Below are 15,730 nucleotides of genomic sequence, written 5' to 3' on the forward strand. Positions count from 1 at the left end.
ACCTCCGCCTCCCAGGTTCATGCGATTCTCCTACTTCTGCCTCCTGAGTAGCTGAGATTACAGGCGTGTGCCACAATGCCCAGCTAAAATTTTTTTTTTTTTTTGGTATTTTTGGTAGAGACAGGGTTTCGCCAGGCTAGTCTCGAACCCCTGACCTCCGGTGTTCTGCCCACCTCAGCCTCCCAAAGTGCTGGGATTACAGGCTTGAGCCACCACACCCAGCCTAAAGTTTTTATTATTTAATCTTCTTTTCTTATATGTACTTGTTTGCATTGGGGACTGAATTTTATTTCCTTGTGGTTCCCACATTAGCATTTAGGACCATTGTCATAGAGGTGCTTAAATTTTTTGTTTTAATTTCTGCTTAATGGGACTGTACAGATTATTAACCTGAGTTTACAGTTTCACATTATTTTTCAGTGCTTTTTACAAATGTAAATTAGATCAAGTCTCTCATCTACTTAAAGTCCTTAAGTGGCTATCAATATTTTAAGATACAGACCCCCTTGTTAGGCCTAGAAATCCTCGCTTAGTTTGACTTTGACTTCTTCAGTTTCATCGTACGCCTTCCTCCTTCCCTGTTCTTTATGTGTTAGCCTCATTGGTCTCCTTTCAGTTTTGTGAACGTGCTGCACCTTTTTTTAGAATGCTTTTCTCCCAGTTGAAATAGTACCTTCAAAAAGAAGCCTTTCATGATCACCCTGTCTACAGTGGCCTCACCCAGATACTTTCCAGTTGATCATCCCTGTACCTCTAACATTTATTGCCCCCTGAAATTGTAATGTTTGTCTGCTTATTCATTGTCTTTTTCTCCACTCAAATAGAAGTTTCATGAGGCCAAAGTGCCAAGCATCGTGAGAGACACAAATAAGTCACTCAAATATTTGTCAAATGGAGTTTATTCTTCAAACTCAAGTAGTGTAACTTTCTTTCTTAATTTGATTCCATGAGGGAGAAAGCACTGTGCTTTGAGATTGACCTGAAAAAAAGTCAGGACAGTTGAGGGCCGTGAGTTCTGTGCTACTGTGCTCATCACTCTTAAGTAACTGATTTTATTCTCATTGACTGAGATATTTAGGGTGCTTTTTAAGATCTTTACATATGTATGAAAACTGGCAAAAAAAAATTATGATTTTCTGTACATGTTTATCAGCCTTGATTTGCCCTATTAAATATTTCAGAGTTAGAATTATAAATTTCTTGCTAATGTACATTTTATGTTGTAAGTACTAGGCTCTTATTTGATGCTGCAGACAGCATGATATTCTTACGTGACAGGATAAAAAAATTGCTATGTGTGGGCAGAAGCCAGTAGGATAGATGTGAAATAAAACCCCCTTTAAGGGTTCTTTGCCATGAAGTGCCAGTTCATGTGCAGAGCAATTTAAGGTATGACTCTCCCAGCAAAAACAAAATTTGGGGTTTTTTACTGACAAATCAGAGTAACCCAAGGCCTGAATAACTTGCCCAACATGACACAGCAGTGAAGAATAGAGCCTCAGTTCAAAATCAGGCTTGTCTGACTCTAGAATTTATTTCCTACTACATTTTGAAATCTTCCTAAGTAGAAAGAAATCTAGAAATGTATTTTACTTACATGTTTTATTAAAGATGTGGAAAATGTTTGAAGTCATCTGTTTGATATCTGTTACTGTCATCATATATTACAATCTAGTAGCTTCTGTGTGGGAATTATAAATAATTTTAGGAAAGTTTGACTATATTTGCCTTTAATTAAACCAGAAACTTGAACATATAGTCATGAAAGTCAATTGTAAATAACCTTGAAAACTTTCAACTATGTAACTAAAGATTCTCAGAAGACCATGGTTTGCTTCAGTAGTTGCACATAGCTTGAAGAACTGATTCAGAATCTAACAGATGCGAACAGCCTAATGTAGGGAAATTGCTGAAAGCACAATTAAATTGCCAGAGTATACACAAGCAACAATTTCCTTAATTTTTGTCGAACACACAATTTGAAATGATTATGTGCTTACAAAAACAAACAGAGAAAAGCAAAGTGTTTTACAATCTGTAGTTTTATATTCATAAATATATCTCAAGGTTAAAAGTTTAATATTATAAATAGTATTATAACCTAATATTTAAAATTAGGGTAACCCACGTTATCCTAATTAATACAGAATCAGACATCTAATCCATTTTCTGCTAGTGTTCACATGTCGGGTGGTACATATATCAGTGTGCTAAAAACAGTTCAAATTATTTCATCTAATGGGACTTCCTTTCTCAGTAATATTCCAAGATTGATTGGCAAGAACCAGCGCAAGCTGAGCTGTCAAGATTGAAGTCTTGATCTACAATAAAAAGGGTTTTTTTTGGCTGGGCACGGTGGCTCACGCCTATAATCCCAGCACTTTGGGAGGCCGAGGTGGGCGGATCACGAGGTCAGGAGTTCAAGAGCAGCCTGGCCAACATGGTGAAACCCCCTCTCTACTAAAAATAAAAAATTAGCTGGGCATGGTAGCAGGCACCTGTAATCCCAGCTACTTGGGAGGCTGAGGTAGGAGAATCATTTGAACCCGGGAGGCGGAGGTTGCAGTGAGCCGAGATCGCACCATTGCACTCCAGCCTGGGTGACAGGGCGAGACTCCATCTCAAAAAAAAAAAGCGGTGGGGGGCGTTTCATAGTAACATTTTTGTACTGATTAGAAGAAAAAACTGTTAGAGGAAAAGATGAGTATAGATTTAGATGTGAGGATTGAAAATAATAGCTCTTCAAAATATTTTAAAGAGAGCAAATTAGCCAGTTTTGATTACCTTATTGGAGCTTCATCATTCATGGTGGTCATATTCCTGAAAACACTGTTTCTCTTCAAATTTAGTAACTAGAATTGTGAAGTCTGCAGATTTGTGGGTTAGGACCTCTTGCCAGGATTTAATTGAGTTTTTTTTTAAAAAGATTCTTTAAGCATAAAATATTAAATTGGCATCAACCTTTTTACTTTACTCCAAAATTACAAACCGATGAAATTACAAATTAAATCCTTTTAACATAATATTAAATATTTAATTCCATAAATTATTAATCTTTTGTGCTGTTATTCAGCTCCATCTTTGAGGAATGCTAGTAATTTCTGACTGAAGAACATGAGGCTTAAAGATAGTCATGCAAAGATTCTCACACCCCTGAGACATGAGGGAACTCAGCTGTCTGGGTTTCCTCCACTTCTTTGATAAGATGCTGGGAAGGCTGCCTCTTATCCCTGGGGGAAGAGAAGGGATACCACTAAGCAGTGACGACGATGATGATAGCAACTAACATTTATTGAGCATTTATTATGTATCAGGCACTATGCTATGAAATGTACTTATCTATAAGTGCAGACTGAAAGCATTGATTAATTATACTATATACATAACTTTAATCTGTATAATTTGAAATCTGCTTGTTGGGGCATCAGCCTTCAGGGTTGATAGAAGATGACTCTTGAATTTTTGAGGTTGACTGACTGTAAGATGATAGTTATAGTGACTTAGAAGGTGGTAATGAAGTTTATAAAAAGAAAGATGAGCTCTGTCTTGATAACATTGCAGTGGCAGAAAGAAAATCTGTATAAATATATAATTAGGTAGCTGTTGAAATGTCAAATATCATTGGCAAATTTGGAGATTATTCTTACAAAAATTCTAAGGAATGAATGAAATCTCCCAGGGCAGAGTTTCTTAACCTGGTATTAAACCTAAGATTTTATAGACCTCCTTGAAATTATATACTAAATTGTATATGTGCATGTGTATCTATGTATCATTTTTATTAGACTTTCAGTAGGGTCTGTGAGCAGAAGGCCCAAGGCCAGAGTGTTAAGGTATCTCTTGACTGGGGTAATGAAAGGCACCCTGAGACAGGCACTAAATGAGAAGATTATGAAAAAGAACCAACATCATTCAGCTAAGAATAAAGCAGATCAAAGGTTAGCCACATGAAGGTGATAGTTTATTTTTTTTAGAAATGATATTTCAATATGTTGCCTATGCTGGTCTCAGACTCCTTTGTAGTCATTTATTATGGTGCTTGAATGGTGAAAGAAAGAAAAAAGAAAGCTGGGAAATAAACACACAATCTTAATGGTCATCATTGGAAGTGGCTAGCATGCCAACTCCTTACTTTGAAAAGTGGTACTTAAAGAGGAAGAATTAAGCATTCATTCTTCCAACCTATTGAAGTTTTTTTCAGAATAATAACTCTAGTTGACAAGAAAAAATACTTCTCTACAGAAGAATTTCACCTAATAAATGTGGCAGGAATCAATTAAAAAATCACAATTTTGCAACCCCTAATGAAATCATTGATTCATGTAACAGCCAGTAATGAATACTAAAACTGTTAGTGCTGTGGTTCTCAAAGTCAGGCCCCTGTTCCAGCATCTTAAATATCACTTGGATACTTCTTTAAGAAATATGAAATCTCAGGCTCTTTCCAAAACCAACTATGTCAGAAACTCTAAGGGTAAGTCCCAGTAAGCCGTGTGTTAACAAGCCCTCTGAGGGTTCTGACAATCACTGGAGTTTGAGAACCATGATATTAGGAGAAAGATTGCTAAGAATCTTTAATTGAAGGATCAGGCTGTCACTCCCAGTACTTACTGACCAATCTTAGCACTCCTAAAAGAAGAATCAGGTGTTATATTCCTCCTAGTAGAGGCACCTGTGATGTATTATTGGCACTCCCAAAAGATATTAAGCCTGAATCTATTCAGTCCTTTATAGAAACTATAGGAGATGGAAGAATAAGTTAAACAGTAATGTGAGGAAGCAAAGGACAAATCCAGAATATAGGATGACCGACCCAGTTTCTTCATGACAGTGGCATAGGAAAAAGGGGGAGGGTGAGAGTAAGGGTACTGTTCCAGCGTAAAAGGGCTCCAGAAACAAAATAAACAAATATAAAATGTTCATCTTGGTTTGTATCCTGATTCAAACAAGCCAACTATGGAGATTTGAATTCAGATTGGGTATTAGATGATAATAAGGAATTGTTAATTATGTTAGGTTTGATAATGATATTGCACTTATGTAAGAAAATGTCATTTTTTAAGAGATACATAGAAAAGTATTTAGAGTGAAACAAATTGATGTCAAAAATTGCTTTATGTTACATGAGGAAAAAAAGGATAAATGAAACAAGTATGACAAAATGTTGATAACTCAAATTTGGGTGATTCATTATACTATTTAATATGATTTTATGTATGTACAAAACTTTCATAATAGAAAATTTTTAAAGATACCTGTGAAATAATGTATTTATTAGGACATTTCTACCTATGCTAACCTTCATCACAGTGTATTGTAATGGCCTGTTTACCTTGCCTGTGCTAGTATTTCTCAGACTATCAAACTGTCAATATTGAGTTTAAATTAGCCAGTCTGTTGCAGACCATGATTTTTGTAAAATGGCCATAAAAAATAATGACCAGAAAAGCAAAACTGGAGGGGGTGTTGACATACAAAATATAACCTTAGAAGTTTTCGTTATTAAAGTTAACAAACATAAAATTATATTTCACTTAACAATTAGAACCAAAATAAACATAGGAAACAAGAATTTTCTAAAAACTGTATTTATTCATCAAAAATACATAAGCAGATATGAGAGCTATCTGGCTGTGACATCTGTCACCCCACTGATCGCCAGGGTTGATTCGGCTGATCTGGCTGGCTAGACGGCTGTCCCCTTCCTCCCTCACCCCTCCATGTGTGTCCCTCCCAAAACTGCATGCTCGTTCGAAGAGGACAACCATCCCCAATAGAGGAGGACCAGTCTTTGGTCGAGGGTATATGAGTAGCTGCACTCCTCTGCCAGAACCTCCAAACAAGCTCTCAAGAATACACACATAAGCAGTTAGTATAGACAGTTGCTATTACATTCATAAGTTTGTTCTGTAAATAAGGTTTTTATTTTTTATTTTTATTATTTATTTAATATATTTATTTATTTATTTATTTTTGAGACAGAGTCTTGCTCTGTCTCCCAGGCTGGCATGCAGTGGCGCGATCTCAGCTCACTGCAACCTCCACCTCCCAGGTTCAAGCGATTCTCCTGCCTCAGCCTCCTGAGTAGCTGGGATAACAGGCGGCCGCCACCATGCCTGACTAATTTTTGTATACTTAGTTGAGATGGGGTTTCACCAGGTTGGCCAGGCTGGTTTCGAACTCCTGACCTCAGGTGATCCGCCCGCCTCAGCCTCCCAAAGTGCTGGGATTACAAGTGTGAGCTGCCACACCAGGCCATCAATAAGGTTTTTAATGTGAAACATAAATGTGCTTTTTGTATGTTAACTTCAAGACCATGTGTGTTAACTTGAGCTTGGATTGTGTTCCTCAAAGGGGTTGATGTATGCCTAAACAAATTTTATTTGCAGCCACATGTTTCTGGCTCACTTACTTCTATTACTGATTTCTCAGCAGATGTTACAGTTTTCAAGGATGCCTACACAGCAGAAATCATAAAGCATGGGGAAGATAATAGATACACTGGAATGCCTGCCGAGATTTTCACCTGAAGAGTGAAAGTGCCACTTCTCTAAATAGTTTGTCTCCGGAATTTAGACCATTTTTCTCACACTGTGTGTGAGATTACATTTACTGATAGGTGATGATTCTGTCTTTACATGGTAACTTTAGATTCAGATATACAATGCCTTTGTTTTTCAGACAGTGCCTTCCTGATGCCACGTTTCAAACTTTTTCTTTCCCCTTGCCTGTGGTACTCCCAATTTGGACTGATAGCTTCAAAAAACAATAACTATAGATTCCATTGTGCTTCCTGGGACTCATTTTGTAGTCAGTAGTTTGGGGTCTCTTTCTATATATGTAAACTTCCACTCATTCACATTAAATCTGTTAGATTTCTCTGTGTTGCCAAAAATCTCAAAAATCTTTCCCACTAACCTCCATTGACTCAGCACTTTCTTCAGGGAAAAAAAGAAGTTGTCTATTTGGACAAGTCAGTCATTTGTCCATGAAAAAAATGGTCTCATTTAGCGGTACAGCTTAAATAGCATTTTGTGTGGAATCTTAGGAGAGATATTATTAACTACTCAAAAGATATTCTCTTATAGAAAGCATATTGGCATTCCCCTCAGTAGGTTATATTTGCCCAAAGGTCCGTATTTATAGTGGACTTCCCAGCTCATCCAGTGTAGAAGTGAGCCTCTGGTTCGCTCTTATGCAGAGAAGGCACATTGTCTACTTGCCAGTTCTTAAACATAATCTGTCTCTGTTGGCAGTTTGGACATTTTGACTAAAAATTATGCATACTTGTTCTTAAGTGATCTGTTCTCCCTTAGAATTATGGATAGCTACTATGCAGGTTCTGCATAGGCAAGAGGAAGACGTAATGAGCTGACCATCTCAGTTTCTGATGCCAACCCATAAAAAAGAATAAAATGCCCACTTACATTTAAAGCCTGTAATATTTAGAATATGGCTAATAGCTAAGTACTAAGAATTATACGTGGGATGCTTTGTGCTTATGCTTAGTGCTAAGCATTGCAGAGTACAAAAGAGAATAATATGGTTCCTGTCTTCAGGAAGCTTAAATGAAGTTGTCTTTAATACTTCAAAACACTATGTGTTAGAGCCACAGTCCCCAACCTTTTAAATGGCACCAGGGACCAAATAAGTGGAGGACAATTTTTCCCAGGTTGGGGAGGATGATTTGGGGATGAAACTGTTCCACCTCAGATCATCAGGCATTAGTTAGATTCTCAAAAGGAGCATTCAACTTAGATCCCTCACATGTGCAGTTCACAATAGGGTTCACATTCCTATGGCAGGGGGCCGGGTTCCTAACAGGCCATGGACCAGTGCTGGTCCATGACCCAGGGGTTGAGGACCCCTCTTTTAAAGTAAGGGCTGTGTGTATACACATGTGTGTGTTCCTTGGGATATTTGTGATACACATGCAGATTATTACATACAGTGTGAGGCAGTGTATGATAAGTGACAAGGTGTTGAGAGAACAGGTTATTTCTGTTTGAAGTGAAGAGGGACTATTTAAGGTCAAGGTGGCATTTAATTAGAGTTTCGAAAGGATGGTTAGGGTCTGGTGTGATGGCTCACACCTGTAATCCCAGCACTTTGGGAGGCCAAGGCAGGAGGATTGCTTGAGTCCAGGAGTTTGAGCCCAGCCTGAACAACAGAGTGAGACCCCATCTCTACAAAAAATAAAATATTAATAATTAGCCAGATGTGGTGACATGCATCTGTAGTCCCAGCTGCTCAGGAGGCTGAGGTGGAAGGATTGATTGAATCCAGGAGGTTGAGGTTGAGGTGAGCTATAATCGCACACTGTACTGCACCCTGGGCAACAAAAGAGTGAGGCCCTGACTAAAAAATAAATAAACAAATAAAATAAAAGGATGGTTAGGATTTCAACAGGAGTCTAGTAAAGATGCTTAATATAATAAAAAAATTATGTCAAATATTACAGCCCCAGATTGACTGTTCAGTCACCAGTTGTACAAATTCAGCCAGATTACTTAATCCCTCTGATTGTCAGCTTTCTCATCTATAAAATGGGAATTGAGTAATAGTTATCATAGAAGGTTTTAGGAAGATGAAATGAGACACTGTGATATGAACATGCTTTGTAAAGTATAAAGTATTGTATAAATGTTAGTAAATTTTATAGTAAGTAGGCCAGGCATGGTGGCTCACACCTGTAATCCCAGCACTTTGGGAGGCCAAGGCGGGCAGATCACCTGAGGTCAGGAGTTTGACACCAGCCTGGACAACATGGTGAAACCCCGTCTCTACTACAAATACAAAAATTAGCCAGGCGTGGTGGTGTGCACCTGTAGTCCCAGTTATTCGGGAGGCTGAGGCATGAGAATTGCTTGAACCTGGGGAGCAGAGGTTGCAGTGAGCCAAGATTACACCACTGCACTCCAGCCTAGGCGACAGACAAGACTCTGTCTCGAAAAACTAAAGAAAAAAATACATAGTAAATATTGAGAAGGACATGAGCCAAAGGCAGGGAATTTAAAAACCAGTAAGCTAATAAACACTAGAGCAGAAAATGTGTGCAGGTGACTGGGAATATTGAGTCACTCATACAGTTCCCTAGTTAGGACAATTATGTTAAATTTAAAAGTCTTTCAAGATTTGTGTTGATCAAAAGATAATTTCAGAGGACTTTCAGGTCTTTGGGTGAAATGTTAATGAGTGGTAATGTTTAGTTTTATTGAATTGATGTACATAGTTACATAGAATTAATTTTCAGGTAAGCTTCTTTATTAAAGCTTATAACATTGCATAAAGATAGTATATCTTGCAAAATATATTTGTCTTATAGTTGAGAGAATATGGTTGTCATGACAATGTTTGGTTTAGAGCACAAGTCTGCATGTTCTTGGGTAGACGAGAATTCTTTCGAACAGCACAGGGTGTGAATTATTTAAGCTACTTCCAGGTATCACCATATCTCATGTTACAGGTGGTTTGTATAATAATTGCATGAAAACAGTGTTTCAGAAAAGATGTCTTTCTGTGTGACAAGATGTCAGAGAATTCATTTATTTCCTCTGTTTTACATAAATTTTATTTTTTTTAAGTGTGAAATAATAAGCTTTTCAACAAATAGAGAGAGTACCTAGACATTAAAAAAATCATGTTGAGTTGTACTGTGAATATTATGCTGCTTGCTGCTGACTGGTCTTGGGCTGTCACCATTTATTTGGACTCCAGTGAAATATGATTAGAAATATTTCTCCAGGCTGGGCACGGTGGCTCACACCTGTAATTCCAGTACTTTGGGAGGCTGAGGCAGGAGGATCACGAGGTCAGGAGTTCGAGACCAGCCTGGCCAACGTGGTGAAACCCCATCTATACTAAAAATACAAAAATTAGCTGGGCATGGTGGCAGGTACCTGCAATCCCAGCTACTCGGGAGGCTGAGGCAGAAGAATCATTTGAACCTGGGAGGTGGAGGTTGCAGTGAGCTGAGATCACGCCACTACACTCCAGCCTGGGCAACAGAGCAAGACTCCATCTCAAAAAAAAAAAAAAGAAAAAGAAATACTTCTTCAAAGTCAAGAAACTTGGAAAACACCATATTACTTTATCACTAATTATAGTTTTTTTTAAAAAAAAAAAAACTTTTTTTTTTGAGACAGAGTCTCACTCTGTCGTCCAGGCTGGAGGGCAGTGGTGTGATCTCGGCTCACTGCAAGCTCCGCCTCCTGGGTTCACACCATTCTCCTGCCTCAGCCTCTCCAGTAGCTAGGACTACAGGCACCCGCCACCATGCCTGGCTAATTTTTTGTATTTTTAGTAGAGACGGGGTTTCACCATGTTATCCAGGATGGTCTCAATCTCCTGACCTCGTGATCTGCCCACCTCAGCCTCCCAAAGTGCTGGGACTACAGGCATGAGCCACTGCTCCTGGCCAGAAAAAAAACTTTTTGAGGAAAAAAATTTCCTGACTACTAATAGTGGAGTTATTTTATTTTGGTGACTAATTCTTAATCCTCTCTTCATTTACAGACTATCTTGCTAATCATGGCCGGTTAAATGAGTCTGAAGCCAGGCGAAAATTCTGGCAAATCCTGTCTGCTGTTGATTATTGTCATGGTCGGAAGATTGTGCACCGTGACCTCAAAGCTGAAAATCTCCTGCTGGATAACAACATGAATATCAAAATAGCAGGTAACTGGGACACAACTGGCTCTAATAAGATCCGAAGTGAGCCACTGCACTCAGTGTGTGGAAACAGACCTGCAGGCGCAGATTCAGCAGCATTTCTACCTGATGACATCAGGCTATCTCAAAGTCCATTTTATTCATTTCCTTAGTTCTGTGTGTAATTAAAAGTAAGGGAATGAGTTCATTATTAATATACACAGGTCAGAGCTACATCTGGGGTCTGATATGTCCAGATTCCATTGGCAGGGTTTGGGGGTGCTCTGCTGGAAGAGGTACATTTATCTGAGTGTCAGAGTGACTGGAGAAAAGACAGGGCTGGAGGAGCAATGCTGGTTGCTGGTACTCTGGCCTGCTCTTCTAATTATGACTGATGGCTACAGCCAGAAGCAGAGAAAAGGCAAAAGAAGTGATGGAGGTAGAATGAGAAATAGTTGAGACAGAAAAGCACCTTTCCTTGCTCTGATACGATAGGGTTTTGATTTATAACATGAAAATTAAGTTGGGTAGAGATTAGTTTGCCTGTTTTTCTCCTTGCCTTTTCACAGTTGTAAAATGTTTTATTTTATATTCTCAGTCTCTTTATTTACATAGTCAAAACTCTCATTCACTCAATAAATATGTATCAGGTACTGTGCTATGTTAAGTACAATATGATATGTGGAAATCATTTCACAACATATCCATATATAAAAATAACATGTACACCTTGAATATACACAATTTTTGTCAATTACATTTTAATAAAACTGAAAAAATACAGTATGATAGTTGCAATTTTAAAAGTATATACAAACTGCATGGGAGTATAGGTGAGGGAATAAGCAGTCTACCTGAAGAGTCAGGGAAGCTTCACAAAGAAGGAATTATTTGAACTTAGACTTGAGAGAGAAGTTAGAGAAGCTTGCCAGGAAGATAAACAGAAGCAGAATGTTGCAGGCAGGTAGACAGAGATTGGAATGTTGGGGAACTGTAAATTCAAAACTGGTTACATGTAAAATCTGTAGGCATGCAGGATTGATACAGGGGGAGCAGATAAGTAAAGACCAGAATATGAAACATCTTGAATGCCATGTCAAAGATTTTATAGTTTATTCTGTAGGTAATGGGGAGTCTAGCCTACTGAAAATTATAGGGCATGGGTAGGGGTAAAGTGGAATTGGGATAACATGATTAGATTTGCATGTCAGAAATATGTCTCTGGCAGCAGAGTTAAGATAGGTGGGAGATGTGGGTGAGGTGGAAGACAGGAAGACTAATAAGGAATCTAGTGCAATAGTCCATTTAAGAAAACATGAGTCTGAACTAGAGCGGCAGCAGTAGAGGTTGAAGGTATGTAAGGGAGATTTTGTTTGACTTGGGTTTTGAAGAGAAAGAGTGTGGGTTAAAAGCTTAGCAAAGTTACACATGGTGGTGTTTTGTTCTAAGATTGTTAAAGAAGAGCAGGGAGACATCCAGATGACAGGGACTAACCAAGAAATTATTAATTGACCTGTTAGGTTGGATACTCATTGAACTTAGTAAGTTTAGGGACAAAGTAGCTTCCTCGGTTTGCTGTATATGGTGTAAAATATAAGGTAAAACCCTCATGTTTGTACATTGAACTGATTTGTTTCTGTGCCATTTCCCATTAGTTTTTGTCTTAGGCAATTAGGGGAAGGCAAATTATTTTTACTCATTTTAAATGTCAATATTACATATGTTACAGGATATGTAATGGATTTTCCATTCTATAGTCTGTGATTTTTTTTTTCTAATGGGATTGCCTGAATAAGACAAAATGTTTTTAAGTTAATTTGTTATATTCATTTGTGTGTGTGTGTATGTGTATATATATATATCACACATATACACGTATATATAAAGATTTATATCAATTTGTCATTTTTGTTGTGAAAATGTGATGCACAGAATTAGAATACTTTCATAGTTTATGTCTGTTCACTTCCATTTGTTTTTTTCCCTTCCTCTGCTTTTGGCCCTTCCATTTGGTGTCATTTATTTCACTCTTTTTTGCCAACCTTCTGTGAGGAACTTCACTGGGATATTTTGTTTAATGCTCCTTGAAAGCATCGGCTGCCCTAAAATTGTCTTTTTCAGAGAAGGTCTTTTTTTTTTTTAAGTCCTTAGCTCTGTAGAAAGAAGGGGGAAAACTCCTGCTACACCTTTACATTCCCTTATTACCCAAACGAAATATTTACCAAAACAATAGCACAAAGGAGTTCTAGGAGTTGTTTTTTTTTCCAAGAGAACTATTTTATTTATTTTTTATTTATTTATTTATTTATTTTACTTTAAGTTCTGGGATACATGTGCTGAATGTGCAGCTTTGTTACGTAGGTATACATGTGCCATGGTGGTTTGTTGCACCTATCAACTCGTCATCTAGGTTTTAAGCCCTGCATGGATTAGGTATTTGTCCTAAGGCTCTCCCTCCCCGCCTCCCCTCACCCCCAAAGAGGCCCCCATGTGTGATGTTCCCCTCCCTGTGTCCATGTATTCTCATTGTTCAACTCCCACTTATGAGTGAGAACATGTGGTGTTTGGTTTTCTATTCCTTTAGTTTGCTGAGGATGATGGTTTCCAGCTTCATCCATGTCCCTGCAAAGGACATGAACTCATTCTTTTTTTATGTCTGCGTAGTATTCCATTGTGTATATGTGCCACATTTGCTGTATCCAGTCTATCATTGACAGGCATTTGGGTTGGTTCCAAGTCTTTGCTATTGTAAATAGTGCTACAAGAAACATACGTGCACATGTGTTCTAGGAGTTTTTTAAGGCAGAGAAAGGTTATAGGTGTGTAAATCATATGCTGTAGGAATTACAAAGTGCTGTCACTAACATCTCAAAATGTCAAAGTAAGACACCAAAGAAACTTGCGAACAAAAAACAGAATATTGCTTTGACGTTATAACCAAGTTTTGCCTGGCTATAGTATGTCTATTATAATTCTGGCATAAAATATAGGTAGGTCAAATCAGTGTTTCTGATGTCATTGTGTGATATCTTAGGTTTTTGTTTTGTCTTTTTGGTTTTTGTTTTTTAGTATCTAATCTTCAAGCCCTTCTAATTATATAGAAGTCAGATAAAAATTCAGATTGGTGAAGTTCTCTCTGGTGAAGACAGTGTGATGACTCACATTTAATTGAGCCCTCACTGTTTTCAGGTATTCTGCTAGATACTTACTTCATCTTCACAGCAATCTTGGGAGCCGCTTAGCTATTGCCAGTTACTAGATGAGAAAGCTGAGATGCAAAGAGATTAAAAAATTGGCCGAGCTGACACAGATAATAAGTAGCAGACCTGGAATTCAAACCTAGGTCTCTCTGACCACAGTATCTGTCCTTCTCCCACTACACCATTTTGTCATTTCCAAGCATTCTGTGTCACTTCTTCCTAAAGGGGTACTCACTAATTGAATTTTGGGGTCCATCATTCTATGGTTGTACATTTAGTGTCCCTGCTTCCATTCATTACAAGCAGACACACACACACGTGTGCACAGAGTATATCTAAGCACTCAAATTTTCTTGCCCACATTTAATTCTCTATCATCTCCACTATCCTCAAAAATTTTAGTAAATGTTTATTAAGCTTCTACTCTGCTCTTGGACTAAGTCCTGGATATTCATACATTTCAAGATAAAAACAGCAGCAGTGACAAAAAGCTTAACTCTGCTCTTACCTCAAGGAGTTAATCAAATAAGAACCAGACCTTTAAGTTAATATAACACAAAAAGATCATTGTTTTCAGGGACATGAGGCTAGGAGAAAGACTAACTCTGTCTGGAAGAATCAGGGAAATTATTAGCTAACACTTGATTAACAAGAAGGTATTTGTGGCAGGATTGGGGATCGGGGAGACAGAGAAAGAAAGAGGGAGAGGCCAGGCTCGGTGGCTTATGCCTGTAATCCTAGCACTTTGGGAGGCCAAGACGGGCAGATTGCCTGAGCTCGGGAGTTCGAGACCAGCCTGGGCAACATGGTGAAACCTCGTCTCTACTAAAATACAAAAAATTAGCCAGGAATGGCAGCATGCGCCTGTAGTCCCAGCTACTCGGGAGGCTGAGGCAAGAGAATTGCTTGAACCCAGGAGGTGGAGGTTGCAGTGAGCTGAGACCCTGCCACTGCACTCCAGCCTAGGCAACAGAGCGAGACTCAGTCTCAAAAAAAAAAAAAACACACACACAAAAAGGAGAGAGGGAGAGAGAGAGATAGAGATCGAGGCTGGGGTATCTGCCTCAAGCAGATGGATCCACACATGCAAAGGCTGAGAGGCCAGAGCGAATTGGAGTGGTAAGGAAACTGCAGGTATTAGCCAGTGAGAATGATAGGAAAAAAGCCAGGAGAGGCGGGCATGGGCCAGATCATTCACATGCTATAAAGTGTTTAGATGGATTCCAATGTCTTTAAAGAATTTCTCTAGGATATTTATTTTTATCTGTAAATTTTATAACTTCTTGATGGCCCTGATTTTCTTTAAGGATCATCTTCTTATCTCTGAGAACTCTTAAATCTTAATGGAATCTAACACATGGGAAAAATAGGGCTCCATGGGAAGAAATTACAAGAACCCTTACAAAGTTATTCCCTCAAATTATACTTTTTTCTGGGTTTTTTTTTTTTTTGGCTTATGAAAATCTCTTTAATTGCAAAATAAGCTGAATAAATGAACTGCTTTAGCCATCTTGTATATTGAAATTGAAGAGAAGCACAAAATTAAAATATTTTTGTGTTTATAAAACAAAATGGAATAGAAGTATCAAACATGGTTCATTTTAATAAATAACAGAAACATGGCTTTGAGATCAGTTTCCAGGTTATGTTTTCCTCGTGGGTAAAAACTTGAGACAGGCCGGGCGCAGTGGCTCACGCCTGTAATCCCAGCACTTTGGGGGGCCAAGGCGGGCAGATCACGAGGGCAGGATTTCGAGACCATCCTGGCCAACATGGTGAAACCCCGTCTCTACTAAAAATACAAAAATTAGCTGGGCATGGTGGTGCATGCCTGTAATCCCAGCTACTCAGGAGGCTGAGGCAGGAGAATCACTTGAACC

General features: G+C 38.4%; 1 protein-coding gene across 2 annotated transcripts in view; it reads left to right on the forward strand.

Moving 5' to 3' along the window:
• Positions 1-15,730, forward strand: part of SIK2 (salt inducible kinase 2) — a 122,296-nt gene that overhangs the window by 74,954 nt on the left and 31,612 nt on the right. For both annotated transcript variants that reach the window (XM_016921974.3, XM_016921975.4), the window contains exon 4: positions 10,516-10,677. In XM_016921974.3, the coding sequence (XP_016777463.1) occupies positions 10,516-10,677 (162 nt within the window). The remainder of the gene's footprint in view (positions 1-10,515; positions 10,678-15,730) is intronic.

This window comes from Pan troglodytes, chromosome 9, assembly GCF_028858775.2.
Source record: "Pan troglodytes isolate AG18354 chromosome 9, NHGRI_mPanTro3-v2.0_pri, whole genome shotgun sequence".
Lineage (NCBI taxonomy): Eukaryota > Metazoa > Chordata > Mammalia > Primates > Hominidae > Pan > Pan troglodytes.